At 25.1% G+C, this 26346-nt stretch overlaps 1 protein-coding gene across 2 annotated transcripts in view; it reads left to right on the top strand.

The window, feature by feature from the left end:
- Positions 1 to 463: 463 nt before the first annotated feature.
- LOC132917062 (sodium/potassium/calcium exchanger 5-like) overlaps positions 464 to 26346 on the top strand; it is a 37090-nt gene continuing 11207 nt past the window's right edge. The window contains exons 1-3 of one of the 2 annotated variants that reach the window (XM_060977592.1): positions 464 to 678; positions 21458 to 21679; positions 23929 to 24333. In XM_060977592.1, the coding sequence (XP_060833575.1) occupies positions 549 to 678; positions 21458 to 21679; positions 23929 to 24333 (757 nt within the window). In that variant the 5' untranslated portion in view covers positions 464 to 548. The remainder of the gene's footprint in view (positions 679 to 21457; positions 21680 to 23928; positions 24334 to 26346) is intronic. The other variant, XM_060977593.1, reaches the window with a different exon arrangement.

Raw genomic sequence — 26346 nt, 5'->3', positions numbered from 1 at the left:
TCGAAAACTGAAAAGTAGGTGCCTATATATATATAATATTATGATAATACAATAATATTATTGCGGTCACGACTCGCGTGGAGGTAAAAAAACATCACGGGCATTCCGGTTTTTTGGGGGGGGGGGAACTCGCTAAAAGTGCGAAAAACCATACACAGGCGGCGTCTCCCACGCCGATCAACAACAACTACGCATACCTACATAATATATATATATGCCTATAGGCTATACGGCTGCAATAAGTTGGACGACGACGATAATACGGTTTGATAGGCGATAAGCGTAACGCCCCGGACTGCTGCGGACCGCGGGTGCTGGGTGGGAGGGGGGCGAGGGGGGGTGGCGCAGGCGGTTGCGGGGCACTCTTCGTGAGACTGCCGGTCTGCGGTGGCGATTCGGCGGCGCGCGCGACCCCGACGCGACGACGGTGGAAGGCGTCGTTATTATAATGACTAGCCGAAACAACAACAACGTCACGGCGACAGGCAGGTACGCGATATTATTGCGCCGCCACTATCGCGCGCGGTAGTCTGTGCCAACGTGCGATTATGTACAAACCGGTGTTGGGTATCGTGTTCGTTCTCGTCGCGTTTTCGGCACATCCAGCGTGGTCGTCGTCCGACAACGCCACTGCAGCCACTGCCGTCGCGCCGACCGCCGACCAATCCGCAGTCCGAGGTACGTGCAAGGGGAAAAAAAAATATGTAATAACAAAAAAGGCGGGCGCGAACGATTCGCGACACCGTCAGCCCGGTCGGGTGTCCGTGGAAATCCTATCTGTCAGCTCGCTGCATCGCCGCGGGATTCGTTTCGTGTGACGGGTCGTTGTGGATGACATTAAGGTTTTCGAAAAACACGTTTTCGACATTTCAAAGTGCTCGTTTAAGCCCATTCTGCGTATTTTTCGAATTTTTTTTTTTAACTTGCCCAATGTGTACACCGTATTTTGGTATAAATAAATATTGTCGTCATCAGACTGTTGACGAAATGCTTGGAAAATTGAAAATATTTTGGGGACATTGTGATATGTAATTTTCAAATGCTGGCTTGATAGTTGATACTATATAGGTATTTTATATTCTGGCGACTCGTGTTATCAATTCAATTTTCTAAAGTAGAATAATATTTTTTTGAACATATAGATAGTTATTAATAAGGTTTTTTAGGTTTATAAATATTAGTTTAGAACATTTTATATCCCCGTTATGTCCGTTCGATATTAAAGTATGTATTTATTTTCCGTAGTTACTTTACATAGTTAAGTATATTATAGAATTATATAGTTTATTGCATCGTATTCTCAAATACGTACCTTTAGAAAACAGGAATTTAGCAAGCTCGTAGAGTGAACTTTTCTAACTTGTTTAATTTACAGACATGTATCGAGTTCAAATATGGTAGTCATATAGGCAAATTAGAATAAGCATGTCAAACTCCTTTTTCTAAAACTCTTTTTACGCGACTAACGGCCACAACGATAGTTGGAAAATTAAGTTAAAATATAAAGAAAAAAAAAATAAATACAATTTTTATTTTGTGTCGTTATTTTATTGAACTGAGATACATTTAATATATTGGTATACATATTATGTACTTTCCCGGCGATAATTGTTATACTACGTTTGTATAAAATATATTTTTTTGACGAGTTTTTTATACGGCTCATATAGTGTTCCATTCAATATTTTTGGCCCAGTTGATACTTTACTACTGAGACACCAATATATAATATAGTTTAAAGTATACTACATATTACATAGGTATTAGGTAATAGGTATATGATGGTGTATCACAATTTTTATTGGTTGTCTGTACTCATTTTTTATTATCTGTATATAAGTAACGATTCAAAGATTACTACGAAAAAAGTCTAATCCTAATTGCACGATTATTTAAGGTTGTAATTTGTGTCACATAAAACTACATATGCCACTAACATGGCATTATGTAAATGAGACACGCGAAATCTTGTGTCTACAAAAATTTTAATTTACACCATTTTATTATAATAAATAATATTTTTTCCCCTTTTTTTTAACTTATAAATGTGTATTTAAAATCGTTTATTTAAGTACAAAAAAATTCAAGAAAATAATTTAAGTGTACATAAAGCTTATTGTAATTGTTAGCATATCTACTTTGTGTATAAATGAGCAGTATTTCAGAAATAATAAAATATGTAAAAATTAGAAATATTGTAATTCATTGGTTCAAATTATTCATGTTTTAATAGGCCATATTATTTATTCACGTTTTGTGTAATATAACTAATATGAGCTAGGTAAATTAACCAGGTTAATCCCAAAAATTTAAATTGAAAAATTGGAGCAGATTAATTATACCTTTACGTTTTGTTTCATGGCGAAAATGAACAAATCGATATTTAGAGATTTAGACGTAGCGCAAATAACGTTTGATTTTTTTTTTTATATTGGCATCGATCACACATTATGCACCTTAGTGCACCTTAGTGTACCTTTTGTTATGGAAGAGATAATATTAAGGCAAAATATTTAATCGATTTTCGATGGAATACTGTAATTTATTATTATTTTTATCATTGTAATAATTGATGCTGTGATTGGTCTTGAATTACTTCAAATCGATGAATATTTACTCCGTTATTTCAATATCACTCATTGTGCCTGCGTTTAAAATACGATAAAATAATAAAAACCATACTGGTGTGTTTTTTTATTCGTACTTTCCTATATTTTTAGAGATTTTCTGTTTCTTTCAGATTACCATTGAGTATTCAAGTTTCCATTGAACGAATAATTACAACATCGAAAACGAACGATTTATTATTCTATGCGCAAAAACAATGTAATAATTTATTAAAACATAATACAATATAATATTTATTATTCTTATAATATATCGGTGAACCAATATTAATAATTGAATTTCACCATATTGCAAATATTGAGGCAGGTATATACATATAACATATTATTAAATGCATATGCGACTATACGTATTTAATATTATTATTTTTTAATATATAATAAGAATATTAATGATTTTAAACTAAAACATAGATCATCCTGAAGGCGTAAAAGTTTTATAGTTAAAAAAAATGTGCTTATAGGCCATAAGTCATTATATTTTAAGAAGTAATATCGTTCAAATAATTACATTGTTTGTAAGTGACCACTCAATTTAGTAAACTAGCACAACATATTTATTAAAACAGCACGACATATTAACAAAATAACAAATTTAATAATATTAGTAACGTGTAGGTATAAATTATAAATTTAAAACGGAATTAATACTTATATAAATTATAGCAATATGTATACAAATTGTAGTAAAGTATATAATGTTTATTAGTTATTAGTTACACACACACTAATTTTGAATTGTTTAGTGATAATGAGTATGAGTGTAATAATATATCAACAGATATTGTAATACACGTTATTAATTAAATAGGTAGGTACTGGCTACTAAAAACCACAGTTACAAATCTTTTTAGAATATTTTACGATAAATCGATTTAAAAACTATTTAAAATATATTAATATCCTATTATGAGTTAGGAAATATTGAATTTTACAGCTATAAATTAATATGTTATGAATCATAACTCATCATTGCTAAATTGTATTCATTATAATATATTTATAATATTACAATATTGTCTGTACACCATTTTGTATATATAAGCTATGCAACTGATGTACTGGTTAGTGATCACTGTGTAATAACTTTTCGACTATGACGTTATTGGAAACTTAGGCATAATATGTAAAGATATCTTCAGTTGTTCTATCTCAGGCATAGATGAAGTTATAAAAATGAATAATAATAATTTTTAACGAGCAATGCTTTCTTTTTTGACACATGTTACATCAGTTACATGTAATAATAAATTCTATGTAAGTACCGACAACATTCAAACATTTTTATTGAAACTGACAAGTACGAGAAGGTATTTAATGTAGGTATACTTTAATACTTAATGTGCTAATACACCATAGTAATGATATTACTAAATATCAGCTTTGGCACTATGGGCGCTGAAGGACTCCTCCTATAGATAATTATTCAAAGATACTTTTTTCGTTATTAAGTTAATTCATAAAAAGGTAAAAACAGGTACTTTAATCTGAAACGGAACTTACGGTATTCTATATGTTTATGGTTATTATTTTTTTATAACTCCGAGTAGGTAATTTATTTAATTGTAAAAAATGTATGTGAATATTTAGTGTCCAACCCTTCCCACATTTTCTTATTATTAAATTCGCCACTGTATTTAATATGTGCGTAGGTAGGTATATGTATCGAGTTAGCAAAATATTTATCATACAATCATATTTAATAGTAGAGCGTAATAAAAACCAGTCAGAAAATCAACTTCCTTTAAAAATACCCTGGGGCAATGTATTGAAAAAAAAATTAAAACCTATGAGATTATTTGTATTGACTATTGGCACTTAAGTCCTATTATAAAGCGCCCCGCACTGTTTTTATATCATATAAACTGTGATGTTCAACAAATACTCGTATCTACAATAAATTGCATTAATTTACATATTTTATTAACTTTTATCGCCCGTTCACGATTCACCCATATTTAAATGGCTAAGAACTGAATTGTAAAAATAAAAAATTATCTATCTGTAAATAATTAATAATTATTATCTCGTTGTCATTAGTATTTATTATAATCCTATAAAAAATAAAAAGGTATTTGCTTGGCCCCGAAATTCTCGACGTATTTCGTTTATGAAAAAGTGTTTTCTTAAAATTACCCACGTGACAAATTAAAAAAAAAAAGATTCTAATTGAATAGATTTTAGAAAACCGTATCATTACAAATAACAATTAATTATTTAATTATGGATTATTAACTACTGTATATTTACGTTTCTTGAAAAGGATATATTGTTTTAATACTTCTTCTTCAAAGTACCCAAATTTAATAGGCAAAAAGTTACTGACTATTGATTTGAAAAATGTATAAAATTTAATTTAATTCATGAAGATTTCATTGGGTTTTTATTTAATAACTTAAAAGCATATGTATAGGTATCAAATGAAATAAAAACCTACATACTTGACGTTTCTCTGTGTACTACCTACACGAGTAGTATAAGTAATATGTATGTAGAACTATACTTTTAAAATAAACCATTTGTGATTTAATTATTGTTATTATTAGTGTTGATGGTAAACGATTACCATTAAATTAAACATTTTATGTTATATTAAAATAGTATTTTATACTTTTGTTTCTTGAGGTTAAAAACCTTGGAAATTCTTTCCGGTTTAAAATCTGGAAGTATGCGTATAGTTAATATAACATGACTGTATCACTAATATACTTGCAAACGCATATGTATACCATTCTATATATTTGTATATTGTACACAAAATGCAGTTTAATGTGTAACTATGGCCATGGTTAGTGGTTGCCGATGAGTATATTATACCGCGATTCATTCAGCATGTGACAATGTCACTGCCACCTTTTTCCTTTTGATAATCTATTTAATAAAAATCTCGTTTTTAGAATTGTTGAGAATAGTTTAGAACCATATTTTAAATACTCACAATACCACTCCAATAAGGAGGGCCATGCACTGCTGCAACAATAATAGAATCTTATTTTTTAAATGATAATTAACTTTTTTTATTGTTAATTGTCAAAACGCGATAATTTAAATTGGAATTCGATAAAAAATTTTTAATTTATTTAATTTTGTAAACTAAGGACAATATTCCGTAATAATAGTTTTAGAAGGTATTGTGGGGGCTAATGTAATAATTTAAACATATTTTTAATTCTTATATAGTAATTAATATTGGTTTATTAAAATATTTAGTATTTGGAAAATAATTTGCGTATAATAAATACTAGACTTAATATTGCATACATATCTTATATTTTATTTGAAACCACAGTTCAAGACTATTATTCTTACTACTTATATACAGTTTAATAATTCGGAAACTATTCATTCAAATTCTAATTTAGACAGGTAAAAATTTAAATAAAATTATCTAAATAACAATTTAAAGATAAAAATAAAAATAAAAAAAATAGTAAAGTAATTTATGTCTTAAATTTAAATTTAACAATAAATAATGAGAACAACAATTCTGAACAGTCTATTAACCTATATTTTATGATTTATTTATATTGTTATTAAAGTAGTTTATTTTACTACTTATTAGTAGTAAAATTACTATACACTATGTTGAATACTTAAATTCATTTAAGCTAAAAATATAATATTAAACATATTAAAAGTTTCAAATACTCACGAAAAATATTCTTAAATTTCAAAAAATAGCTAAAATCGTCATTCTTTATTCTAATATCTAATATATAATTTGGTCTACATTTTAACTCAAAATATCTATAAATAGAACTTATGTTAATATATTTTTAAGATTTTTTGATTATACATTATGAACGACTTATGTGAAAACTTGTATTAAAATTAAAATTTGTATTGCTATACTATAAAAATTGAATAATTGTATAAACTTTTAACTACAAAACTCCGTGTTACAAATGTATGTAAATATGTTAAAAATTAAGAATAATTGTCGAACATAATCACATAAAAGCTCAATAGTAAAAAACAAAAAAAATTATAAGGTAATTTGCAAACTTTCATGATTTTACGAATTTTTTCAAAATGTAAGCTTCTAATGCTTATAAATAAAAACCATGTGTATGAATCTTTAATATCGTTAGCTATAAAAAAACAACTTATAAAGAACTTTGTATTTAATTTTTAAGCCTTTTGATCAAACGAAAATTTTTTTGTTATGGTTTGTAACATTTTTTCAAATGATTATAAAGTTTAAAAATATTGAAAATACATGTAAAGAAAATACTAAGAAAAATATTTGGTGAAATGACGAAGTATTTAGGGTTATTTATTGTGTTAGGCTAAAAAACAAAAATTATTTTGTCGGTTATTGATTTCCCGTAAAAATATCAGTTTTTCTTAATTTATTTTTTATTTTTTTCTGATGATATTAAGTACTATATTTTTTATTTAAGATCCTCTCAAAGTATCAACTAGATCTAATTTTATATCATAAATCAGTAAAACATCTTTAAAGTTGAAAATAAAACTGCTTTTACTATTTCAAAGTCCAGAGATAAATACACAAAAAAGTAAAATATACATCATTGTAAAGTAAATATATTCATCTCTTCACTTAGAATTAAAAAAGGGTAAAAAAGAAGTTTTTATTGCCATAGAATTATCTCTAAATTATGAACAAAATCTAAGTGGTCTTTAAGTGTAATTAAAATTTCTAATAATCAGAATTTGAATAAATAAATTATTAAAAGAAAAATTGAGGGTACAGAACATGTGGTGAATCACACCATATACACCATGTACGTACTGGATATCCAATTGAAAGATCGTAATGAGCTAGAAAGGACAAAGTTCTTTCTTATTCTCAGAAAATTTAATTCGCCAATAGAATTCAAAACATATTTATTTTAAGACTTACAATAATATGTCCCTGTAATGTATAATAATTATTAATCAAATTATATACTAATGCAATTTTATACGAATTTAATACTGTTAACTATCTATTCACATTATTTCTGAATTTTAATTAAAATTCAAGAACATACTAAAATATATAGTAGGTAGTCTCATATTTGATCGATCGAGGCTTTCTTATAATAAAATGTAATTTTATATCTCTATAATTCAATAATCTGGACTGGAATACGGATGCTGTTGAATATTATAATTAATTTTGTTAACTTGACGAGAATTTAAAATGCTTGTTAAAATATGGTTTTTTTGTCTGTCTGTTTAATATCCTGTTTTACATGAGTCTACAGCGTACAATGTCATGTAGTATGCAATATAATACTCGTAAACTTATTATGCATTAAATGATAGTCTAATATACTCGAATTTACAACTAATAAACTTATTAATAATTTATTGTCTTGTCTTCTTGAATTTGAATGGTACACATTAATAATATTTTTATCTGTAATTATTAAAATACATTATTATTTTTTCTGAAAACTTTATTTGTTTTTTCATAATGTTCTTCTTTTACTCAGTATATCATATATATTTATTTTTTTAATATAAGTATATTTATTTTTAACAATAATTAATAAATTATAAATATAAATACCATAATTTAAAACGAATTTTTTAGATTAAAATTGTTTACAGTTATTCTCTATTTGTGGGCATTATAATTTATAACACTAATTATTGTAATGTATTGAATTAAATATACTTATTTAGATTAAATATCAAAACTAAAACAAAACCTACCTGAAATATTCGGAAAAATTAAATAAATAATCCACTTGTAGTTTAAAATCAAAATATCATTTAATCTTATTATTATTCATATTATTGTTTATATTTGTACATCATTAATACGAAATAAATGCAATTGTAGGAGAAAATAATATTCATAATAAATTATTGCAGTATTTACACAAAATTAATTTTTAATATTGCAAACCCGTTGTTATGTTGACGTTTACAAAAATGTAATTAAACTTTGTACCATATGTGAGTCGTGGGTTAAAAAAATAAATCATCCAACATTTATACGTCGATACATTTTATCTATTATAAAGTTTATAATCCATAATTTACATAGTTTATACACACGCAAATTAATATTTTATACCAAACAAAAAACTTAAACGAAATTTTTTAAATTACATATTAACAAATATTTTAATCCACGCAAATATACTCGTACAGTGAGTGGCATATAAATAGTAATATAGAATATTTTAATCAGATTCATTTTAGAATAAAATGGGTATATTTGAGGAAGATAAAGGATATTTAGTATTTTAGTATTTTAGATACTCATTCTAGTTCAATTTTATGGAGTGTGATATTTTGAAATGCTTAAAGATTTTTTTTTATTAACATTTAACTATATTTTTTTCGATAGATAAACTACTCGATTACTTAAAATAGTTAAAAATTAATTTATTATTATAACTTATTATTAAAGAACCAATATAAAATTAACAATTTCATAATATTAGTGTAAATTGATGCTAAATTTACGTTATAGGTTGATTACATATTTATATTTTGTATCTATGTAATAACATTAAATTTAATCTTATCACATGCTTATATCTATGCAAATTTTAATTTACTGAAATATGTAAACGTTCCTTTGAAAAATATTATTTTAATAAATAACTTTTTTTTTTTTTTATAAAATATTACCTTATAATTTCTCATAAGAACAATTTAAATTAAATCGTTATTCGAGTAAAGAAATGGTATAACAAATTTATTTTTTAATTTGATTATATTTCAGACAGTGATAATTTTTAATATTACACAATTGTTTCATGTATAAAACGGATCCGTTTTTGGGGTTTCACCCAACAAACTATATACCTTTTATTAATTCCTACATACTACTCGTTGGCCCAGACATATCGAATGACCTCATTTCCTTCCTCAAAGAAACCGGACTGGATAAATAAATTTAATAATTAAAATTAATATTCTACTCCAGTGTACATACATTAATTATAAATAAAATATATTTTTTTTAAAAGTATGTAATATAATGTATTTATATGTTATATCAAATAGTTAATACTAATGACCTTAGCTGCTGAAGTTATATTTGATCAATAAAAAATCACTATGCTTTAATTCTTTTAATTCTGGTAAGAACAATTTATGAAAAATATTAAACTTATTAAATTTTCAAGCTCATTGACCAATCATAGAAAAATTTGTTAAATACGTCAAAAATTGCAAATGTCTATAAATACATCATTAAAATCCAAAATATTAAAAATAATTATATAATGTCTATAAAAGAATTTGTTTTTGAGTTATAACTTATAACATAATCAATTTTTCTAAAAATTAGTATTGCATACATTTTTCTAATATTTACATAATATTTTTTAGTTTTTCCAACCGTTTTTAAAAAGTACTCGTAATTTTCTTATTTTGTTTTTATGTACTAGTTAGATCCAATTTACTACCAGAAGCTACAATCAAAATCGATTATTAAAATATTTCTCTGATATAAAGACCAACGTAAAGGAATATTTCATAAACACTGTTTAGTGTTCAAAAATATTGATTTCACTTTTTAATAATACAAAAATAAATGTCCATAAAGACTAATTATTTTTTCATAATTTTATTTCACATTTTCACCAAATATTTATATTTCCATTTTTAAAATTGTTTAGTTCGTCGAATGATATATTTCCAAATTTTGAAACGCTGTACTTTTTTGATATTTAATTTTAATTAAATGTTTGTTTCTTAGTTATAAAGCTTGAAAATATAATGCATTTTTACTCAAAAATATTGTTTTTACAATAGCTAGAAAAATTCAAAATCCATAGCAACATTTTTATGTTATACGTTTGAACTTAGAATGTTTACGAAATTGAATAGTGAATAAGTATATACTTATATATAGATAGTGTGTGTATTAATTTAAATACAAATTAGATTAACATAATAATATAACTGTCAATTGATCCGTCTTATCTATAACTACGAATGAAAAATGTATTAACTTCAGTAGATTACCCTTAAAATTACACGTGTGATTTGTATGACGTACGAATCTAATCAATTATAATGTTTATAATAATGATTCAAGAGGTTTTAAAATAATAAACGATATCAGGGTTTGTTCGAAGCAGATAATTATACCTATATTGTTATGTTTTATTTTTATATTATAGTAATCATTATAATATTATTTAAAATTGTTGAATTATTATAGCTGTTACTTAACTTTATTAAGTTAATACCAGTGTACTTATTATTAAATAGATTCGCGTGATAAATACATTAAAATTAATCAAAATATTTTAAAAATGTATTACTAAATTGGGTATAATATATAATAATTTATGTAAAAATTCTTTAAGTCTCTACTTGAAACCTTTTTTTAATTAATTTAAATCATTATTTATCGTTAAGATATCCAGTTTTATAATAATATGAAGCTAAAATTACTAAAAACAAGTTATCCTATCCGTATTTGTTATCAATATTTTTAGTTAACTATGAAAACAACTTATGAGATATATTGTATATATTTTTACAAATCTTTCAAATCTTTGTTATTAAAATTAAAACGTTGTATACACTTTTAATTAGAAAATAATTTGAAAATGTTTAATCAAATTTATGCTAAAAAAATCATATAAAATCAAAGTAGTTTTAAACTAAACTTTGTTTTTTATTCCAGTAAATATCCATGGTCATGGTTTTTTATCAAACACGGGACGTTTTTTATTAATATTTATAGGAACAAAAATAAAAAAAAAGTTTAAAAAAATGAAATATTAATTTAAAATATTAAAAGATCCAAAATAATTTAAAAGTAATACCAATAAGTCTATAAAATTCCAATATAAATAATTTGTGATAATTAAATGTCTTCACTACAGTTATTATATTTTAAATTACCATAAAATAGCAAATTTGATTTGGTCAAAAATTGATATGCAGAAATATATATTTTTTAAATATGTTAAAAGTTATTTAAAGTATAGTTTTTTCTATTACTAAAAAAAGATATCATTATACAATGAATACCTTCATTCATGCTTCACTTGAAATCTAAAAAAGCAAAATACTTAATAAATTAAATAAATAATAATAGGTACCTATCATAATATTATACACACATGTCCTGTGTTATTATCCATGTATTTAGTAATAAAAATAAGAAAATAAACTTTGGATTGAACAAGGTTATAATTGGAAGTTTGAACAAGTTTCAAAGTTTATTTTATTAAATAAATTGGCATTTAACACAAATTTGCTTAAATAATCTGCATATACCTACATAATAAATCATTAGATAAATTTTTTTTTTAATGCAGAGTATAACTGAAAAGAAGGAATGCTTTCTACAGTATAATATTGAATACTTTAAATAATAATAACTTTCATATTTTTGAAAATGTTTATTTAATCTACAAGAAAGAGTGAGAGTGTGAGGGGGAGAGAAAGATATAGATTATATAAAATGTGAAAATGTATGTGGATAAAATACTTACAGTCTCAGTGTTCTGAACTTTCATAAAATATTTATACAATTTCATACAATATTTTTTTTTTATTTTAACGATTAATATATTATTTATTTTACACTGTGAGATTATTTTTTTTACTGAAAAAATACTTCGATCATCGATTTTGAGGGAGGTAAGAAATTGTATTTATTTTATACTTAGAGGGATTGGGACTGAGTGGAGTATACATTTCTAAGAACTTTTTAAAATAATGGGAAAAAACAAAATAAAATTAGTAAAAATATATTTTAAAATGTTAATATTATCATTATTTAACTACGGGGTTCTAGCAACTAAATCCCTGAAAGACAAGACCCTCTATCAGTTTACGTCGATCCTAATGGTGCTTCACCCAATTTATACCTTAAAATTTAAAACACAAAACAAATAATATAGAATTAAAAGTATTTAATTGCTAATAATAATATTGTTTATTGAATTTCATGGCAAAAAAAATTACACAAACCATTATTATAATATAATAAAAATAAATCGTTTTTTGTTAACTGCAATGGTTACCAAAAATGTACAATCTTCTCATTCAGAATAGTTTTTTCACGTAAACAATATGATTTACCATTGAATTCAAACTTAACACGTACATTATAACCTACTGAACGACAAAGTTTACTCTACATTTACTAGATAACAAAGCGCGGTACTTGGCGCCTTTTTCAGATTTGTTTTTAAATATTGATTGCACATTAATGTTGTTTGAATTCTATTCAAAAATATACACTGCTTTATTGTAATATATTGATTTTTATTCTAAAAATCATTGAAATCCACAGACTACAGTGTTTTTTCAAGTGATAAAGCTCATATTATATAAAATTATCATATGTATATTACTATGCATTTAATTATCATCGTTATTATGATTATTTTTTACCGAACATTGCAGTGTTTGTGTACTTTTGTAATTCATTTATAACTTCTTGAATCTAATAGGCTGTTATTGCGATCTTCAAATATCGATATGAACACTACAGTAAAACTTATCTCTGCTAGTTTTCCTACCGTGGCAACCGCAATGCATTAAGTGACCCTCCTCTGTTTCATTACCATTTTAAACAACTCAATTACTTTATAGGTGTGTACAAAAATACACAAAAACAATGAATAGACAATTGATTTTTTAAGTTTCAAGATTGTGGTGCGCACAGTAAAAGCGTATAATATACTTTTCATTTACGGAAACTATAGCCATTATTGCAAGGACGACATAATAATATAATATACAACTTGCAAAAGTGGCTAATTTATACTATTCTGGAACAAATTACACGTCTTTGCGAGAGCGGCATATTTGTGCTAATTTTTTCATATTGTCATTTTTGAATGATGTCACCACTGGGACATGTTAATAATAATTATGTAATGTTTTACCGACAAATTTATGACATTGTGTAGGATTTCAATGGAAGCTACAATTAAAAATTAAAATAGAGTGATTTTTTAAATTTCATGGTACGTTAAATATTCGCATAGAAAAATACATAAACGTATGGTTTTTTTTTTTTAATACAAACACCTAAGTTTAAAATCTTATTTGAATGCATTACCTAAAAACCCATTATCTTCAAGTGTTCGTGGAAATATCAATAGTACCTACTACATATATATTCTATTCTATTCTCTATGTTCAATATTTTTTTTCTTTATTCGTAATAAATAGTTAATTTTCTAAAATAAAAACTAGGATATTATTATTAACACTTATCATTTTGTAAAAAAAAAAATATTTACTTTATTTGTTATAATAAACGTGAAGATACTCAATATTGTTATCAAACAAGTTTTGAATAAATATTATAATACAGGAATAATATACCTATTTAATATAGATCCTTATATAATATGATTACCACTCCAGAGATCATATTGTTTTAAAGTACTGTATCCCCGTATTTTGATACAAATATGACGAATCAAATTTTAGAATATTTTTTAAACTCTTAAAGTCACAGAATTTCTTATAATTCATATATTTCCGTCAACTATAAGGTGGATCAATATATTGTTAATTATATTTAATTCATTTTTAATACTGTGTATTGTAAATTTGTAATGCAATTGGTTTTACGTCATTGGTTCACGCTTCAATGTTTATATAATATTACTAAAGAAATCTTCAAGATGTTTTTTGATTGGTTTGTAATAAATTTAATAATGTACCTACGTTACAATTCAAAGCTATAGATTGTGTTATTAAATTTGGGAGACATACAATTTTTACTTTTAATAGGTATAGGCTGGGACCACGCTATTCTCAAGTACATTAATTTATTTTGTAAAATACTGTTATATAAGATTTTATGATTTTACCTTTGCTGTTAGAACATTTCATCAATATAGTCTATATTTATCGTGAGATTTTCAATTCGTTTAGATTAATACTTGTTGTAATTTCAAAAATCATCTTTATTTTTATCAAATACATTCAATATAAAAATTGCATTTGTACTTAAAAATAAATTATTTTTTAAAATGCAATTTTATAAATATTACTTAATATGTTAAGTACTCATTATAAATTAATAACTATTCCAGCCATATTGTAATTAGAAATTAATATTTAAATATAAACAGAGAAATACCTATCTAAATAACAACATTAAATAATTTCATATATATTAATCAATTATAATAAAGTCTATACCCTGAAGAATTATAATAATACCCTAACGGTAAAATTTTAACTATTAAAATCACTTTTTAATAAAGTAAATAATTGTTTAATTTATTTTATAGATTTTAGATTAGTTACTATTAACTTAAAATAACTTTAAGTTATTTATTATTTACTGTAGGTACATAAATTATAATAAATAATAAATATCATGTATATATTAATTATTATCAAACTTTTGTTTAATTTAATTATGAGCATACATTTTTGTTCTATTTCATTTATATTGACTAAATCATATGAAAAAACTTTTGTTTTATTAATTTATTAACTTTGAGTTTTCTGCACTTAATGAGTAATATTCGTTATGCCAGCCTTTTGTATATTTCGTTGCCATTATTAGTTACCTTAATTATTACGTTGTTGCAGTTAGTGCATTGATGATTACGTAAAAATACATTAATTAATTAAATATTTAATTCTTAGAATATTATGACGGAGTCTTTTTTTTTACTAGCTGTCTCGATGATTTTAAGTAGATATATTTAAATACAATATTTATACTAACAATATAAAGGAAAACAATTTAAAAATACATTTAAAATCAATTTTACTATAAAAAGAGAATAATGAAGTAGAAATAATTTATTTTCATAATAATCTTAAGCTAGAATTAATTAGTTGAAAATTGTATTATTTTAAGTTATATTGAATACTAAAAAATTATATTAAGTTTCATTGCCATATATTGGATATTTACCTTTATTTTACTTACATTCTTGTCTTATACGTGGACTAGAGATATATACTATAAAATAAAATGAACTTACGTCTTAATAAAATAAAAGTTGAAAACTCTAATCAATTTAATTAAAAAAAAAAAACATTGAAATTCATATTCATCACTTATTGTCGGTACTATAAAAAGAGTCAACGATGTTTTATATTTAGTTCAGTACCAATGCCTATCAAACATAATATATATAATATACATACAGTGGCGATGAAACTTTTTTTATATCAATAATGACATATCTAGGTTCTTAGAAATATGTATTATGTATTAGTACAATAAATATTATAAATAATATAACTGAAGTGATTATAGTTACACTATTTATGATCCGTCTATATGCGAGACTATGAGAGTATTAATAATTTACTTAGTTTAGAGTACTACACTATTACGGATTTAATATTTATCGTTATTAATAAAAATTATTATTATTATTATTATTATAGTAAGTATGTGATAAATATTAAGTGTTGTATAAGAAAACCTTAAAATCCTAAAACTATTAATTAATTTTAAAAAATAACTTGAATTTTTACTTCAAATATGTACCACTTAAATCAAACTATAGTTTCTGCAAATGACTTTAAAAGTTGTTAAAAATATTTATAATTAATGAAACTCATTTATCATTATTGTATGTAACTGATAAATTCCTTGTTCCGTCTTCTGTCACGAATATATGTATATATACTAGAAATTAGGTACCAAAATCAAACGAAATATCATTACATGAAAAAAACATGTTTATCGTATATTGTTTACCTACTAAACATTATATTCAGATAATCAATTATTCATTATTATTAATCTGTTATATTTCCATTATGAATCATTTTATAATAATATTATCATATTATAATGAAATACGTATACCACACTACGATTTATATACTTACTACTACTAAATAAATCATTAAGAATTATTGACCTAACTAGTTTTTTATAATGCTAATAGAATGGTAATTATTAAAGACATTGAAGTATTTATGTTCGGTATTATATTTAATATTTATATAAAATAAGTAGATACCTAATGAGATTTTCATTCATAAAATTCATATATTTAACTATTTGATTGAGCTGTCATAATATTATTGTGAGTAATACGTGTTTGGCTGTTTATTGAATAATATATTATATATGTACGTTTATTTTGCATAGAGTACACTATTACAATAAACACATAATACAATCAATATTATAAAATAATATTATTTACACAAATATCGAAAATTCTTGGATAGGTGAGTCGGCGAGTTTCTCAGTACGAAACTTAAATTTAATAATAATTCATTGTTACCATCTAACAAAAGAACTACTAATCCAAAATGTATGATCAAAACCTCTCAAATATATAATTTAACAAACAAAAAACCAATTCAAACGTCAAGCTCATTTTTTGTCCAACCAATCTTATGAAATATTTCTTTACATCCCTGCAAAACCAACAACAACAACACAGAATACATGACATAATACAATTATTTACCAAACTTTTTATAACCACGGGAGACTTCAACAGCCACTAAGTTAGATACAGGTCTCACAATAGAGGTTAAAGAAATAGAAAACATTTTAGAAAAAGAAAATCTAATTCTACTTAATAATTTCCTAATCTATAATTTTATCAAATAACAATTATTTCAATACTGACTTAAATTTTTGAAACATTATTTTGCCCAAAACCTCAATTAAATGGTCCTATCCAAAATTAACGGCAGTTATCACTTCCACAATATTGTATATTTTATACCTCAATATAATGACAGTGACAGAAGTTTTTGGGAACTGTAAAGAGAGATGTAATTTGAAAAATCCAAACTTAACAATATTTAGAGAACTTCTTGAAATTGAAATAACCCATAAAAAATAATAAAAATAAATAAAGAAAACAGTTTAAAGATTAACAAACACAGTCTTTAAATTAGCCAATCTAATCATAGAAAAAATAAAAATCCAAAACCCAACGTACCCTGGTGGAATCAAGAAATAAAATAATTTATTAAAAATAATATTAATGCCCTTACAAAATTTCAAAAAACAATAAAGCTTTATCCAACTAAAATAACTAAGGGCAATATTAAAATAGGTAGGTACATAAAAAAATCATATGAAAAGCTTTCATTGAAAATATACTAACAATATTAATGAAATAGCCAATAAAAAAATAATTTGGAATAAAATACAACTATTTTTGGTACTTCTATACATTCTACCAAAAAATGTATTTAATTTTAAAATCATTATTTTAATATAAATACTAATGTATTGTCAAAAAGTACAACAAATATCCTTAATATTGTATTATCTTACTTTCAAAATATTAATCGTAATTATAAAGAAATAATAATTAATAAGTACATAAATAATAATTTATTAGATTATTTTGTTTCTTAATAAATATGAAAATCAGTATATTATATTAATAGCATTTCCTTGAGCGCGGGCGTAAGGAGTACGCCGCTGGAGGACAGTTCTGTATAATAAATACATATGATATACCTACTTAATGTATATTATATTAAATAGGTACATAATATTATTACAATATTACATATTTACTATAGTAAAGTTCAATGTATAAACAACAATATAATAAATCATACTTTTAAACATGATACTTTTATGTTTTCAAATTTATTTTATATAATATTATAACCTGAGATATGACGATATCAATAATACTAAACCAAAGAATGCAATTCAATATCAATAATAATTAGTAAATAATGTATAAGTATTTTTAAAGTGTATGCATAGAATGTATATTATATTATGACAAATAATGTATCTAGTTTTGTAAGACAACTTTTATGATGATGAAACTGTTCTTTATTGGCCAGTTGCAAAAATAAAACGATCTTATTTTATGTAGTTTATTTTATAATTGTGAAATAGACAAGTAAGTGCGAGTTAAATAATTAAATTTTACAGAAAAATCAAATAATAATCACGATTTCTTTCAACAAATTTAATTTGTAATCATGAAAATATTTTCGTAGAACTATTTTTATAAAATAATTATAACTAAGTTCCGGTTATAACTTAAAACCTTTAGAAACCTAATTTAATAATAAAATAATATGTACTGTTTCATTATAAACATTTAAATTTCATATTTCCACAATAAAATAACCAAATAATTCTAAAAATAAAATAGTTGATAATATTGACTTGTTATTAAAATCTAAATATGTTATTGAATAAAAAAAAAATTAATATGAACTTAAATACCTACCTATTTATGAATTCTAAGACTTTGTTTATTGCTCTAAATTCTATTTAGCAATATGTAATTGTTAGTTTCATTATTTTTTAAGATTGACCTCCACTAAGCAGTACCTACTCCGGCACCTGAAAAATCTTTAAAATCAATCATTATATTTTATTATATTATTTATTTTAATGATTTCTCTGCCTAGAATAAATTGAATTCTCCTACCCAACGGCACTACTATACATCGGTCAGAAATATAGGCGCACTTCACGGTACGCATACAGTAAGATTAATTATTATTGTAATAAATATGCAATTTAGGTAGGTACCTACAATCATTGTTGGTAAATATTATCGACCATTTGAAATGTATACAACATACTTGATATTATAATAATATATAATTATATATTAATGTTACAAATAAACTTGAAGTCAGATATTATTGTCATGCTTATGACCTTAAAAAAATATATCAGTCTACGTGTAGTATATGATTTATGTACTGGGTGATTCGTTTAAGAGTTAACAAACAAACAGAGTAACACTAACAATCATTATCTTAAAAAGTATTTAGTAATATTTTTATATAATTTTAGGTTATTTTAAAACAAAATTTAATTGTTTACTATTATTCATTGTTATTGCCTGTTATAATTTTTTTTACTATTTTGAATAAAAATATATACTATTTTAATATCATATTCTAGGGTAGAACATTTTTTGAGAAATGTGACACACACAAATTTAATTTCGAATAAGTTCAGACGTTACTATTACTCCACTTAACTAAGCTTTAAATACTTACAATAGTTAATATATTATAAAAAATAATAATTTCATTTCAATTTCGTTACATTACTTAATACTATACATACTATACAATTGATAGTACATGAATTTAAAATTATTGTAATAAATTAATCATAATAAACCACTATTTAAATATTATTAATGTTGAACATTATCTAATAAATTTTAAAGAAATAAAAACTAATATACGTAATAGGTATATTATACGTACGGATATTGATATGTATTTATTTGTAGCATACTTTACGCATTTTATCATTGTATACTTATGTCCTTGATTTTTTGATTTTTCTAAACTATACTAAATTGATTATATAATATTGTACTTGTATCTAATATTATTATCAAGTATATCTCTTTCAATTTTAAACCCTAAAATATGAAGTTTAGTATTAGTTTAATGGTTTATACTGTATAAACTATATACTGTATTTAACTTGAGGTATTTTAATTACGTTAATTATGTGAGTATGTAACGTTATTTTAATAATTTGCGAATATTGATTGAAGGTTGTCGTGTCGCTTTAAAGATTTATATTTTATAATATATTAATAAGCAAAAATTTATGATCATGTACACAGATACGTTTATCATAATATGCAATAAGTATAATCGTTTAAAAAACTTGTTTTTTACACTACTTAACCTGGTTTTTAATATGAATATAGGTGGATACATTTTAGCACTAAGCTTGCTGCCAAATCAATACCTAATCAATAATTATACTTACCTATTTATTGATATTTTAACATCAGCTATATGGTCATTACTCATTACTATGTTTAATATTTATATTACAGACAGTTTTAGGTAGTTAGTTAATAATTAATATCGTTATAAAATACTACTAAATACTCTAATATACTATAGGTACTAATATTATGTAGAAATAAAACTGCATGATCAAGTTTAAATACCGTAATTCTAATGTATAGGGATAATACTACAAAATATATAGTATGTTTAAAAGTAATCAATTTCATATTGATAGTTCATCTATGACATATGTAATCAAAAACGTAAGAAAAATGGTCAATGTTTATAAGACCCTGTGATTTAAGCCAACAACAATTTTCGTCTTTTTTAAAAAATGTAGAAAGCTAGTATTCAGGTTTGTCATACATAAAAAAGTACGATAGTTATCGTGTATTCGTGTTCTGATGTTTTAAAAAGATTCTGGAAGTTAAAAGATTCCATAAAAATAATTTCAGGATCTAAAAAACAAGATATCAGCCCCTCTTTTTTGAATCCAGTTTGGTTACAAGATATATGACTCATAATTGATATAACAAATCATTTGTCAAATTTAAATTCGAATTTACAAGAAAAAGCTCAAATATTATTAAACATTAATGACCACGTTAAGGTTTTCAGTTGTAAATTAGATCTTTAAAAAAAAACAGCAGGAAAATTAAGACTTAACGCATATCGTATAAAACCAATATTAACCAATTTTTTACTTTTAAGTATACGGGAAAAATCTTATGTTTAAGAAATCGACGTAGAAAAAGTATAAGTATTCTGTTAGATTTGGGTTAACTGACATTCATTCTATATTAAAAGTGACCTTAAACAATAAAATGTGTTCTAACATAGAACATTTTTATAGCAAAAATATAATGTTAGATATCGCAGACATGGCACTGAAATAAATAAAATAATATAAAATAATTTATAACTTAAGCAATATCACATACTATAATAATATAATTATTATTAAGTTATTGTTTCTTTTCTTTACAGCCTCCGCGTAAATACAAATATTTTGGCCATTTTATATTTCGAGTTTTATATGATTAGTAAAGGCTATACCATTACATTAACGAAATAAAAAATAATATATACAACTATAAAATTATAATACAACGAGGAAATAGCATACGTTTATAATTTGCAATCAAATCGTAATTTTTTTTTTTTCATTATAGGAAATGATACAAGTGACAGCATCGAGCTCAGTAATAGCAGTACTATCACGTGTGAAAATGTCAGTCGTTCCATTGATGACTTTCCTCCAGACTTCTTCACTGACGACCAAAGACGTCACGGCGCTGTTGTCTTTCACTTCATGGTGGCTTTTTATGGATTCGTTTTCATAGCATTTGTATGCAATGATTATTTCCTACCATCGGTGTTTTGCATATGTTTAGGTATGTTACATTTATCGAAAAAGTTTTTTTTTTAAAGGGTACATAAAATACATAATATATATAATATTATATACCTATACATATTATGTTTTAAAAAAATTCATAAAACGTTATAATTATATTTTAAGTACCAAACTTAATAATATACAATACCTCTTATAGGTATGCAATAACTTATCACTTTTTAATACTTATTTCCTTGTATTGTTTTTAAAATTATAATGCAAACCGAATACAATAATATTATGTACACTTTACCTACATGGTATTTAGTGAAAAAAATGTAAACATCAGCCAATTTTGAAATGTAATTTAATGACTTCATTTTGATAGCTATGATGGCCAGTAATTGGTATATTTTAGATTCTGGGAAAAGCGTAAATGTATTTGTTTTACAATGTGTGTGTGTGTCTAAAAAAGCTTTTTATAGCAACATTGAATATTGTACTTTGGGTGGTTAAGTTTAAAAAAGGTGGACGTGAGTACCGCGCGCTTTGCTGTATAATATAAGTGTTGAGTGGGTCATTGTAATGAATAATATGTTTAATTTGAATTCAATAATATCATATAATTCTATGCGAAAAACTATTTTGAGCTTCCATGATCTACTCATGACACAATTACATTTCAATTTCACATCCAATTTTGTTACTATTTTACCATTTTAATTTTGTAATTTTATTAATTTTCCACGGTTTACGTATTAAAAAATTGTAGTTTGTTATAAAACTTGAAAATTTAATACAAAATTTACTATAATAGTTATTAACGCAAAAATTAAAAAAATATATTAAATTACATCATAACTTAATTATATTAAACAATATATGCGTTTGAAGAACAATTTTTGTCAAAACTACAATAATTTGAAAATAATGCAATAATTTTAAATTTTTAAATTTTTTCATTGGCCATAGGGTTGAAGAAAAGCACATTACACATCATTAAAATAATCTATTTAATGATAATGTTTTTGCGGTCACTACATAAATTTAAGAAAAACCTCATCAAATCATTTATACAGTTAACGTGTAATAGATATAATAGTATTAAACTCCGTTACTTTATATAATATAATATTAAATAACACCTATTAACTATATACCTACCTACTTATTACGCAATAAGAACTATCAGATAATATACATATAGATTTCACTGCCGCCATTTATAGGTACTTTTGTAGTTCTTCTTAATTCTTAGCTACTCGTTATTATAAATATTACCCCGTATATAATTCCAGACCAACGTATAAGTACGTATATTTTAAAAATATATGTGTATTGTTTAGAATTAGAAGTATCGTCCCAACTATAAGGTATACAAATTGACTGTTACCGACAGTTACGTTGATAGACAGTGTCCCGTGAGGATTTATCCATTGCGATATATCCTGAAATAATTAAGATATCATAATTTTGTTTTTTTATCGCAGGGATAAGGACTAGGACTACAAGTATTTCATATTTTAATTTAACTTGACGGTTTGGTAAAAAAGTTAAAAAATAATTTTAATTTATTAATTTTTTTTAAATCGAAGATAACCGTTTCGTAAAGATTATTTTTCTGAAAAATTGTACGTTTCAACATTTTATTTTCATTAATTTCATGATTTTTAATATTTTTTGTAGTTTCGAGAAAAGTAGTGAATTATTTATTACCATGTAAGCACAGAATATAACAATATAAGGTATATAATACGAGTGTTATCAAACACGTGGCCCGCGGGCTTGTGCCCGTATAATAATACAAAAATATTCTCAAAACTAAAAAAAATATTCCAACGTAAATAATATAATATAGCAACCGCCGGGTTTTTTAAAACATTTATTTGAAATAAATAATTAACAATAATTTAAATTATAAGTACCTAAACCTAACTAATAGGTGACGCGTAAATGTAATAAGTATTAACTTTTGACAAATTCGAATTTTATTATTGGATTGCACTTGATAAACAATTTAGGCAACGCATTATTTTTGTACGACAAAAGCTTATTTATATTAATAAATAGTTAATTATCTATTAATGTACATAGGTAATATCAAAGATATACAATAATTTAACAGCGATAGACAGTACATTATACGTATTAAATTTCGTCGCATCAAAGCCGATTCTAAAATAAAATTCGGTCGGGGTCCTCACACCGTCAACAAGTGAATCGGCAACATGCGCCTGTCGTGCATTTTAGATTATTCGATGGTCGACGATCTTATTATTACATTTCTGTATGTGTTTATCACAGACTTGGGCATCTCGCCGGACGTGGCGGGGGCGACGTTCATGGCAACGGCTACGTGTGCGCCGGAACTTTTCGTCAGCGTCATCGGAACGTTCCTGACAGAGTCCGACCTCGGGGTGGGCACAGTGGTGGGCAGCGCCATATACAACACATTGGGCGTTTCGGCGTGTGCGGGACTCGCGGCCAGGAAAGCCATCAATTTGGAAAAATGGCCACTGCTTCGGGACAGTGGCGTGTACTTGGTGTCAATCATCGCGCTGGCCATCATCGTGGTCGACGACGTGGTCATGTGGTACGAGGCACTGTTTCTGCTGTTTATGTACTTTGGGTACTTCTTACTGATGTTCACGCAAGGAAAGCTGAGGACAGCCGCCAAAAAGTTGAAAAATAAAAATTCGTTCCGGTCGTGTAAGTATTTTCCATTTTTCTGCAGCAATCATACTTTCCATAATAATAACATAATAATAATACTGTATATACAGGACAATTCGCAGATATCGCCTATTCCCATTTTATCCTTTAATTGTTTAAATTCTAATTTTCTTAAACTTTTAAACTTTTATTATATGTATATCTATATACTATATTTTAAAATATTTTCACGGTAATACGTTTAAAAATTATCATATCAACTATTTTTGTGCATAGAAAGGTAATGATATTCATATTACGTCACCAAATTTCATACTTAATATCATCTAGAATATAATATCAAAATTATATTAAAAACACAATAATAACTGTACCCTGTACCATATTTATATTAATCAAAATAATTATGTACCTAAATATTAATAATAGTATATAGAAATATAGAAATACATATATACGAAATTGATATAATGTGTCTATGTACAACAACAATAATAAATAATAAAAACTTACACAAAACATACGATAACAATTTAAAACGGAACAACAAATCAAAAGGTCAATATTATAAGTAGAGACCATCTTTTGATGTTAAAGTCAGTCTGTTACCATCTACCAGCCTGTTATTACAGCATAACACCGTCTTATTACATTAACTTAAAAACTTTATTGATCTTTATTTCAAGTTGTGAAGTTATAAATTAATATTGCAAATTATATCCGAACTGCAGTTGTTCTTAATTTTATTTAATATATATTTATCGATACTTGGTTCACGTCTTGATTCTATTGTCATCTAATCATAGACGTCTACCAGGTAAGAAACTTTATTAACATACAAATATACATCCAGGGCAATAAGATTACTTTCACCTAAAAGTTACATAAAATACGCAGACTCAAGTATATTATAAAAAGAAGGTAAATGAATTCGTATTAATAAATCTATATTCACGATCACGATAAAGCGTAATAATATATATATAGACCTTGATAAACAATACACGAAGAGGCAAAAGAACGTCGACACTTCTAGTCCCCATCATTTTATTTACAACACCAGACTTAATATATTATTGCAAGGTAAAGTTTCATCAGACATCAATAGGCAATAGCAACGCGCAAGCTTATTTTTGATTCACTACAAAGTGGCGCCCAACGTGGGGCTTAAACCCACGACCCCGAGATTAAGTCTCGTGCTCTTATTTAACTTTTAGGTGATAGTAATGTTATTTCCCTGGATGTATATTTGTATGTTAATATAGTTCCTTACTGGTAGGCGTCTTTGATTAGATGACAATAGAACCGATACGTGAACTAGACTACTAGAGTATCAATAAAGATATTAAACTGAACTGCAGTTCGGATATAATTTGCAATATTAATTTATAACTTCTCAACTTAAAATAAAGATCAATTAAGATTTTAAGTTAATGCAGTAATAAGACGTTGTAATGCTGTAATGACAGGCTGGTAGTGTGGACAGTGGTAGATGGTAGCAGACTAACTTTAACATAAATAGGGGGACTATATTTATTGATCTTTTGACTTATTGTTCCGTTTAAATTGTTATTGTATATTTAGTGTACCTGAGTACCTACATAGATACAAAATATATTATTGTTGTTGTACATAGTATCAATATCTTATATATGTACCTATATATATATATATATACTATTATTAATATATAGGTAAGTCATTATTTTGATTATTTGATTAATATAAATATGGTACAGGGTACAGTTATTATTGAGTTTTTAATATAATTTTGACATTATATTGTTGATGATATTAAATATGAAGTTTGGTGGCGTAATATGAATATCATTATTGAAAGATTGTCTTTCTTATAACGAATCTAAATTTTAAATAAATTATTTTTCTGGCAATTTACAATTAAGTTGTACTCATCACTAAATTTAAATTCAAAAATTAGTAATAATAATTTTCCTGAATTATTCTATTTTGAGCGCACTGATCGTCGGCGGTCGACATAACCACACAATTATCGTTCATAACCACACATTTTATACCGTTTAATACCGC

The sequence above is a fragment of the Rhopalosiphum padi genome, chromosome 1 (assembly GCF_020882245.1).
Source record: "Rhopalosiphum padi isolate XX-2018 chromosome 1, ASM2088224v1, whole genome shotgun sequence".
Classification (NCBI taxonomy): Eukaryota; Metazoa; Arthropoda; class Insecta; order Hemiptera; family Aphididae; genus Rhopalosiphum; species Rhopalosiphum padi.
Note: the sequence above shows the minus strand (reverse complement) of the source record. Positions and strands in the feature narration are given on the sequence as shown.